The 10,067-nt window shown below is 36.4% G+C and overlaps 1 protein-coding gene across 6 annotated transcripts in view; it reads right to left on the bottom strand.

Moving 5' to 3' along the window:
• Positions 1–10,067, bottom strand: part of LOC100652239 (transcriptional activator protein Pur-beta) — a 28,775-nt gene continuing 18,708 nt past the window's right edge. For all 6 annotated transcript variants that reach the window (XM_012310843.3, XM_012310841.3, XM_012310842.3 and 3 more), the window contains one exon: positions 1–1,396. In XM_012310843.3, the coding sequence (XP_012166233.2) occupies positions 1,085–1,396 (312 nt within the window). In that variant the 3' untranslated portion in view covers positions 1–1,084. The remainder of the gene's footprint in view (positions 1,397–10,067) is intronic.

Here is a 10,067-nt window from a genome sequence, read left to right as displayed (position 1 = left end):
TTGTAGTATCAAAAGAAAGTACCTTTATTAAATCACTGTCTAGCTGCATAATATAAATTTAATAGTTTCGAACAGAATGTAATAATTAACTTAAATAGTTCGCATACAACGGGTGGTTTTTATTTTGTATGTTTGTTGTAGTAGTACGCGAATCTCAAGTCATATCCAACCATTAGTCAGACGTCTTTGTTATAAAACTTATCGTCTCGTGTTAAAACAAGCAAAGTATTTAACGATACCGATCCATCTCTACTTAAACAATTGAGAAAAAAAGAACAGAAACCTCAGATCAAGTTATTCGATACTTCTTTTCTCTGCTCAACAACACTTACGTAGGGTTTCCTTGTTTTCAAGTTGTGGAAAGAATGGTGCATTATGCAATTTCGATAGATTGATATTAGGGATAAGAATTACCATTTACCGAATATATTAACGGATACGCATATAAATGTTTCCCCTACTTCAATTTTTTCAAAGTTTTAAAAACAAAGAAACTTTTAACAATACGATATAATCACATCAACTTGAGAGAAATGAACTAAATTTGTGTGGAGAATGTAATTAAATCGACTTTAAATTTGGAAAATGGCGCCGAAAGTTCAAATTACAATTTATCGCTATATTATCTTCTAGCGGTTGATAAAATTTGCATGCAGAAAGTTTTCGACGACAATTGAAAAATTAGAACATAAAAAAACAGAAAAAAATTTAGTAATAAAAATTTAGCAGAAAACTCCATTGATACGGTAGAAGTGTTGGAATACACGCGCACGCACCACCATTCGCTCTATTAACTAGAAACCCGTGTTCGTTTGCAATGAATCTAAACGTTTCGACAATCAAACAAGTGAACTATTCCCGTAAGATTTGAATGAATCTGTATGTTTACAAGGAAATGAAGCTACGCGTGAAACGCGATACATGAAGTATGGAACACAAAACAACAAATTAAACGATACTACACTCGAGCTGTGCATTCTGAATTGGATCGCGCCGACTTTTGTCGGTTCCTTACGCGCCCTTCGCTCGCGCTTGCACGCGATCAGCACGCATGCGTGCTCGTACAGAGCGCCATCGCACATATTTAAACTTGGACAGTTTCTAAGCGCGGCACGCCTTGAATCTCCTGTGATGCTGTAGAACCGCTAGAAACATTCTCTTCGGACATCGTGCTTTTGCTCGTGCTTGACGTGGTTATAGCAGAACCAGAAGACAACGGGATATCGGTGGTTGTTGGGACTTGAGAGGCAGGAGCGGACATGGATTTTTCAGGACTGATGGTGGACGGTTCTGCTTGGCGTGGCAGGGATTTGCGTCGTTTCAAGGACTCGCGTTGCCGTTGATCGGCCTGCCGCTTTTCCGTTTTGTTCTTTACGCCAGCAGGTTTCTGTGTTACCTGTCGAAGCCAATATATGAATGCAGGAGCTTCTGATGGGTAGATGAATAGTATATACCTTAAAAGAGTCGTTTGTAAAGAGGAATGACGACAGAGTGCCGGGAAGAACATACACTGAATTTAAATAAAACCTTTATAGCGGGAACAGTTCCGACCGTTTACAATCATATCGAAAATAACTTTTTCATAATTCGCTCTATTTCTTCCGGGAACTCTAATCATTCTATAGGGTGACTCGCATAGTCGCGACCAACTATAGCTATTTGCAAAGTGGAAGAAATTACAAATAGATATATTTTTAGCGAGATATTTTAGACAAAAATTTATAACAAATTAGATTTTGTTTGAATCGTAGATATAGTCTTCTCTTACATTTTTCATTGGGTTTCACTCTACAAATAGCAATAGATTGTCTTCGAAGCACGAATCACCTTGCGCATAAATAACATGATCAAAAATAGGCACTCATCACGAAATTCTAAGTAACAGTACTCTTTTGATTTAATCATAATCTTTGTCAAGTACGATTTTGAAATATGTCTCTCTCTCTCTCTCTCTCTCTCTCCCTCTCTCTCTTTCTTTCTCTCCCTTTCTCTCTTATTCCTCTAACAGAAGCGATTAAAATCGTTTAAGACCAACATTTATCTCCTACATGTTTTTATGCACGTAATGATCGATATAGTTCCTTCGTGGTACATCTTAAAGATATAAAATATTCCTTTTCTAACACAATTCACTGGATTCACGTTTAAAAGCGGTCTCGAAGTATGAACGAGACCTCTGAAACGATAAATCTCTTTTAGAATATCGAAAGCGAATGTCGAAAAAGCATCGACCTCTCTTATTGCATCTTCCATGAAATAAAGAAATAAAGAAATAAGAGATAAGAAATAAAAGATCGAGCTACGGTTTATTCTTGTGACACGTGTTTGCGATAAACATGAAAGTTTTTCTTCTCAATGTTTTCAACGAGGAATTAATTTTAAAAACACGATATTATCTAAGAACTTAAAAATATCTTTTTAATTACTTTTCATATACATGTTAGACGAATAGCTTTATAGAATATAAAGATTTCGATATTTTAATCTAAAAGCACAATTCACATATTCGTTGAAAAATCTAAAGAAATTTCGTAGTTCTACGGAACCATGCGTAATTCGTCTGTTGTGAGAATCATATTCTGTTTCAACAATCGCATATAATGTGTTTTCTTCGTAAAGATAAGAAATATAAAATAATTTCTAAATACAAAGAATCCTCGTTGAAAGAGAGGTTTGCAGCAAAAACGTGTCTCCACGAGCGATTTACGTGCACAATCGTTATTTGCTCTATCGACGGAAAAAGGAGATGCAGAGGGTGGGGATTGGTTTTGGATTATACGGAACGCTTCACTCTTTTTTCGTCCGCGGTGAAAATGTCCAGGTAAAAGTATAGACAGTAGAAATGTTATAAAATGAAATACTCTGTTACCTTGTAAAACGTGTTACATTTAACATCGAGGCGATGAATTTTTTTTTATCGTTTAATGTTTTTGTTTTCAAACGTGTTGTGAGCCGTAATAGTAATGTTTCTATTTTTTTTTCTTAATTATTTTTTTGTTTTTTTCAGTTCCTTTTTGTTTTCATCGAAGTTGTTTCGTCGAAGACACAAGTCAAATAGACGGACAGCTGTGTTCATTTTAAGCCGTTATGCTTAAAATGAATGTTGATTTCTCTTATCGTTAGTGTTTCTTTTAGCATTTCCTTTCTCTCTCTCTCTCGCTCTCTCTCTCTTTCTCTTTTTATCTCCCCCCAAATTTTTTGTCTCTTTTTTTTTTGACTTTCTCGTCTTTTTTAATCATACAATTATTTAACCCCAACAAATATACGCGTACACGATCGTACACGCATATTATAGTGTCTAACGTGCACACGTGTACGCCAAGTGGTTCGTTTTCGTTTTTATTCTATTTTTGCTGGTTTTTTTTTCTATAGTAACACTCTTTCTGCATCGTTCCTTATATATATACGCGGGCGAAAGATCGTCTACAACCGTTATTTACAATATGGTCGACCAATGGCGATAGTATCGCCATCGCGTGCGATCTACTCGTACCATACGAGCACGCGTCGATCGATCTTTCGCCCTTTCCCAACTCGAACTTACTCTCCATCATTTCGCCTTATTCATTTTTCATTTTCATTTTTTTTTTTTTTAATAGTTAATATATTAAAATATTACAAACTATGGCGAAAAACGTTGATTCGAAGAAATAATTAGTATGAACCATATATCCACAGCAGATCATTCTCGTGCTCGTAACATTTTGAAAATTTGACTCGATTAGTTCTTTTTCTTTCTTTTATATAACAATTAATATTATGCTGATATCGATCCTCGAAATAAATAACGTTTAAGAGCAGCGGACTTTTAAACGTTCCTAGCGTTCTTAACGTCTCTTGTAACATCACACCGATGCTGGGGACGATGCACCTTGAAGATAAACGGATACGATTTCACTTCTCCGTTGCGTCTCTTCGGGATACTTAGATAAATTTCGATTTAGATCACAATGAATTCTCAGGGTTTGTATTGTATCGAACAGACGGATCAAAGTTTTAGAATTGTACATTTCAAGTATCACATAAGAAATGGGTGGTTAGTAGTAGTTACAAACGAATATTACCGATTGATCGATTAGAACGTTAGGTGAAGATTCGGCTTCGGTACCGTGATCTATCGGCTCGTTGCATTCCTCGATTGTTCGAATGCAGAGTGCTAAAGTGCTATGGACATTAAGGCGAAATATACGGAACTGGGAAATAGATCTACTATTACTCCTTATAACTATTTACAAAGTTCATTAACCAAAGCTTATCGAGAGAAACAATACAATACAACGTGATGAAAAAGGCACAACAGTTGCATTCGTAATAAATCTTTTTTTTTTTTTTAACCATGTTCAATGAAAAATACTATGCACCATTTGCCAAAAATATTTGAACCCTTTATGGATGAAGGCCGTGATATTTCAGGCAGTGATTCACCGTCATTTTCATGTCTTTGTGCACGACTGTTTTCAAACGAAATATATATGTATGTATTTGTGTGTGTGTGTGTGTGTATATATATATGTACGTATGTATGTACTAGAAGCTTTTATTAACCCTTTGCATTGTCAAGCTTTTCTCGTATGTCAGTCGGCCAGCAACTTTACAAAACTATCCCAACTAACATTTAATACGTGATTGGCGATAACGAAGGAACGATTGTAAAAGCTATTGCGTGTAAAAGCTATAGTGTTACACCATTTCGTGCCATTATTTGAAAAATACAAAATTAAATTTATTAAAATCCGATCGGCGTATTTAATCTTAGATCGTTCAAGAAATGCGTGCTTAATGGACATCGTACACCGAATGCAAAGGGTTAACAGAACATTTGTAGCATTTACGCAATTAGTCGCAGTAAAATAAATCGTCCGAAATTTATAATGTTACTTCGAAAAGTATGTTTATCCGCAAAATGGGTTGAACTGTCCAATTGCACCCAGCACCTTTAAATACAATCTTACTAGAGTGCCACGGCTAACATGTTTCGTCATAGTTATACGTTTATAAATTAAGGAAATTTGATATTCTTCTCGTTTTTATCCTGTGAGTGATAAAAATTGGTCTATCGAACTCGTCTTCGAGGTTGCATCGTCCCCACGATCGGTACTTGTGTTATTTTTTATCTTTTTGCTTTTTCCTTTCCTTTTTGTAAATAGATAGCTCGCTTCATCGATTATCTCGAGTATACACGCACATGAACACATACACGCACGCATGCACACACGCGAGAGCGCGCTATAAGAGGAAGAAAAGAAAACGCCATGCTTAAAAGATGATTCTCCCTTTTGTTTCTTTTTTCTCTTTTCTTAAATAATGGGAGAAGGGAAAAAAGAAAAAAAAGAAATGAAAAAAAGACGATTCGTCGGTTCGCGAGAATTCACGGAAAAAATGTCTAACGTCGTCGATCGAAGTCTCGAGTTGGCGCCACTTTTCGATCTTCCGGCTCGATCCTTGTTCTCCACTTCTTTTTCTTTCCCTTTTTTTTTTTTTAATCTTGCCATTTCTCTTGCATAGCGTTTGCTTTGCGCGTACGGTCTACACACCGGTTTTATGCCAGAGCTGAGTGGGCCGATTAACGAAACGATTCAGAAATGAGAAACCGATAGGGAAATCGAATAATACAAACAGATAAGTAAACAGAGAAAGGACGAGATATGACTTTGTTTAAAATTTATAAAAAAAAGTGAAACGAGATTGAAGAGTAAATCGACGCGTGAGATAAAACAGATCATTCGACGATGATCGACGATGCGTGTTAAAAATATGTGTAAAGGATAAAAATAATAAGAAAGACGAAGATGTGGGAACAAAAGATAAACAAAATTAAAAAATCAGCCCGCTCGAGGCTAGTCCTGACTGGTCGGTAATCAGGACACAAACTGATGATGGTGGTTCTTTCCTTTTTTCTCTGGTAATAATGGTACTAATAGTAATAATAGTAATAATAAGGAGAATAATCGTAATAATAAGTATAATGACAATATAATCGTAATAATAATAATAATGATAATAAGAATAATCGCAGCGAGCGCAGGGTTTTCATACCGTGGCGTTGTTCAATCTCCTGTTACAAATCGCGAGAATAAAACAGCGCTTTACAATGCGAGAAAAACATCGGCACGAATTAGTTTTGTAGGAATTTGATGTGTATGAAGGGGATGGGTTAAATTATCTAAAACGCTTTCGTCTTTAGACGACGAGAGTCATACCAGCGAACGAGTGTAGCATAATTACTGAAAATTCACATGCACATTCTCTCTCTCTCTCTCTCTCTCTATCTGCTTGTCTCCTATCGGGAGATTGATTATCGCATATTTAGTTATTAACAGGGTATTTTATCATTGGTTCTCTACGCGTTATAACAGCTTGCGAAACACGGCTCTGGTATGGAAACCCTACGTGATAATAGCAGTGATAATGATAACAGTAGTGGTCAAAAGCCCCACCAAATATAAACGTAGGTGTGGATCTTCGGCTACCTTTTTCTTGTTATTCTCTCTCTCTCTCTCTCTTTCTTTCTCTCGGTCGCTCTCTCTCTCTCTCTCTCTCTCTCGTTCATATCAACATTTGGTAAAAAGGTTCGCCGATTACCAACCGCGCAACGTTTTTTTTTATTTTTTTTTTCTTTTCGTGTAAAACAGCAAACGAAACACCAAGCTATTCTCTAACAATCACCTTCTCCGCTATATGAAAAAAGAACATTCGATAGACAACTAATGGTCAATTATAAACTGTGTTAATCCGTGTGTGGCGATAGTAGACTTTTTTTTTTGCTTTACTTCAATAGAGTACCTCTCACTAGACACGATTCAACATATAGAAAGTTTATCGTTATTATTTAATAATAATTATTATTTATCATTTATAATTATTATCTTAAAGCTGTCTAAAGACTCGCTGCGTGGCAGGAGTATCGTGTTTTTTTTTCATTCTTCATTTTTTCCCTTCTTCCTTTATATTACTTTGCTTATTTTTTTTACTGTGTCAAACGATTTTTCTTTTCTGTTATCTTTTTTCTCTTTTACTGTATACTGCCTCTCTCTTCCTTTCTCTCCCTCCCTCTCTCTGACTCTTTGTGTTTCTTTGTTTTTTCTTTTCTTTTTCTTTTTTTTTATTAGTTAGGTACGCTGTAGTCGTCCTCATTTTAATAACGCGTTATGTTTGTTTATTTTTTTTAATGTTTTTAATGTATGTGTACTATACACGCGATCGCGTACATCAATTAGACAGTGTGTCTAGGTCACCGTAGGTGTACGCGTGTCGTGTATATTTTATATCTTAAATATCTACTACTTGTTGATGCTTTGTAATTTGTAACTTTTTTATAGATCACAATATGTCACACCATCTGCATCGGTTGAACAATTTTCTTTCATGCCTTTTCTTTGCCGTTTCCATCAGAACGCTCGGTTTGGACAATTTTATATTTCTTGTGCACAGATTGCGGGTTCACCGACCCCCTTGAACTCGACGAAACAGTTTGACGAAGCGTAGAAAGAAAATTAAAAAGAAGTTGGTACGTTGATAGAAAAAAAAAAAGGAAAGAACACGACGTAAAATAATTTCATTCGAAGGATATTTTTTTCGCTAATTTCTTTAATCTAGTCCAATAAGTAATAATCGTACGGTACGCTAAAAAAATGAACAGAAATTAAAACGACGATAATATCACAAGATGATGATTACGACGAAGTAGAAGAAGGATGCGTGCATCGATCTAGTTCAAACTATCCTTAAATTGAAGAGGATCGGGATATAATATCTTTCTCGTTGATTCACCCACTCGTGCGTATTCGAATTTGTTATTGTGATTTATATTTCATATTTATATCATCAAAACCTACGTGCTAAGTAAATTCAGACCAGCCGAAATTGTTGATTTCGAAGGAAATGCAATCAAAGAAATACCTTATCGAAATAGATAATAGGTTCGTTGCTAAAAAATAAATAAAATTTTACTCATCTCTTCAAACGTAAACGCGCCGATAACGCACGAATCGGAACGCGTCCTCCATTAATTAAATAGCACTTTATGCGTTTAATGCATCTATGCCGCTCCGCTGCTTTCGAACTCTCTTATTCCGCACCAGTGCGAAATATATTTAGATTATTATTTCGGTTAATCGTTTTTCGATCACGAAGAAACGCAAGAGAACGGATAGATATTTATCTTCATCTTATTTTTTTTTTTTTTAAATCTTTCTTTCATTATCATTGTTGATATTAACACAGCGTTGCAGAATCAAAGCGTATTAAGATTTTTCTTTTCCATTGAGAGAAATAACTAGACTGCGTTAATTCTCCTTCCGACACGGTCGTTCGTCTTTGAATATTATCTCTCTCTATCTTCCGCTAGCCTTCTCTTTTCCGTTCGTATCATATATACTTTTTTCTCCCCACCTTTCTTTCCTTTTTCGCCCATTTTTTTCCTGTTCTTGTCACGTGTTTCTTTTTCTTTTTTCTCTTCCTGCGTCCAAGGGCTGGACCTAAGCGACTGCAGGCCCGCAACACCTTCAATTCGATTGATCGCGCGTTGTCAGGTGATACAGTTGCCTGGGTCCACGGACATTGGCATTTCGTTACAATTATACAGTTATATAGATTCTATATAAATACCTAATATGCATTCGTATAATACATACCTAATATGCAATTGTGTTAGAACTCGGCCGTCACTCAAACGTAACGTAATTACGTACGCGTGCACACCGTCTCTTGTACCGTTCGTCTTTCATGATGGAATATCTCTATGTGTATGTAGAAATGAATGCATGTGTGTTCTGTGTGTGTGTGTGTGGATCTGTAACGCGAGACAGATACCGGGAGCTATCATATTCCGTATATTTTCCGTGTATTCTATATCTTTTCCTTCGACTGCGTGTATGTGTATGTATATGTTTATGTTATCTAATGTCTCGACATGTGTGTGTGTGTGTGTGTGTGTTCTGTATGTACTCATGCGTGTACCGTTGTATGTCTGCACTGGAGTCTGTATAATCCGGACACCAGACTTGTATCTGCGTCTGCATGCGCACTTTCCCGTACGAATCGATGAAACAAAACATAACATAATTAACTTTTTATAATATACATGTCATAGGGATTCGTATTCGGCTAGAATCTTTTTTTCTTTTCACCTATATTATATATTATTTCATTAATTACTTTTTTTTTAATAGAGACGTCGTTCAGTTTGTAAACGAGTGTATACGGCGTCGCGATTGCCAGATTGTGATTCGACGTTCACGCGTCAAGCGAGCAAACCACTTCTTTCCCATTCTCTCTTTTGACTCAACCGTAACGAGCACCATAACTGGCGAGCATGTTACACGCGCGCAAAGAAAAGCACGGGACGAATTTCGTGAAAGGACCACGTATAAACAAAGTTTCTTTTACTCTGTGTACGAAGAACACTTCGGTCGAGATCCGTACGACGAGATTTTCGCGAGATTTTCATGCACACGTTCATTTATCTCGTTTTCTCGGTTAAGTCAACAAATGATTGGCCCGCTTTCCGCGATCAACGGGATTTTAGTCCAACAACGCGACTACCCACACCACGCTCTCCTTTCTCCCTGCGATATAATCGTTAATATAACAACTATTCATTTATTCATAAATTCTGAACGATCAAATTCAATTGTAACGTGATCTCCACTACGGTTCATTTCCCGTTGACTGATCGTATTTCTTTCTTTCATTTTTTCGTTGAAATTAACGAATGTAACCAGAGCGAAATAATAAATCAACCCGACAGCCGATTTTTCGTAAGAAATTTTACAGAAGCGAGAAGAAACAAGCAAAATTAACGAATTAAGATAGATTCGACGGTGGTAGAGAGGAATAGCTCAGGAAATGAACGGTAGTACTCATAACGTTAATCGATGGCAACTCGTATCCACCTAAGGACATCGCGCAATAATTCTATATATCCACGATCCCGTCGTTGCGTACTTCCGTGGAATCGCACGAGCAGCAGACTCGTTTACTTTTTTTTTCCTTTTTTTTTTGTTTCGCGCACACACACACATCATCTATTCTCCTTTAACCTACTATCTTTCATCGTTTATTTTTCC

Source organism: Bombus terrestris, chromosome 8 (genome assembly GCF_910591885.1).
Source record: "Bombus terrestris chromosome 8, iyBomTerr1.2, whole genome shotgun sequence".
In the NCBI taxonomy this organism is placed as follows: domain Eukaryota; kingdom Metazoa; phylum Arthropoda; class Insecta; order Hymenoptera; family Apidae; genus Bombus; species Bombus terrestris.
Note: the sequence above shows the minus strand (reverse complement) of the source record. Positions and strands in the feature narration are given on the sequence as shown.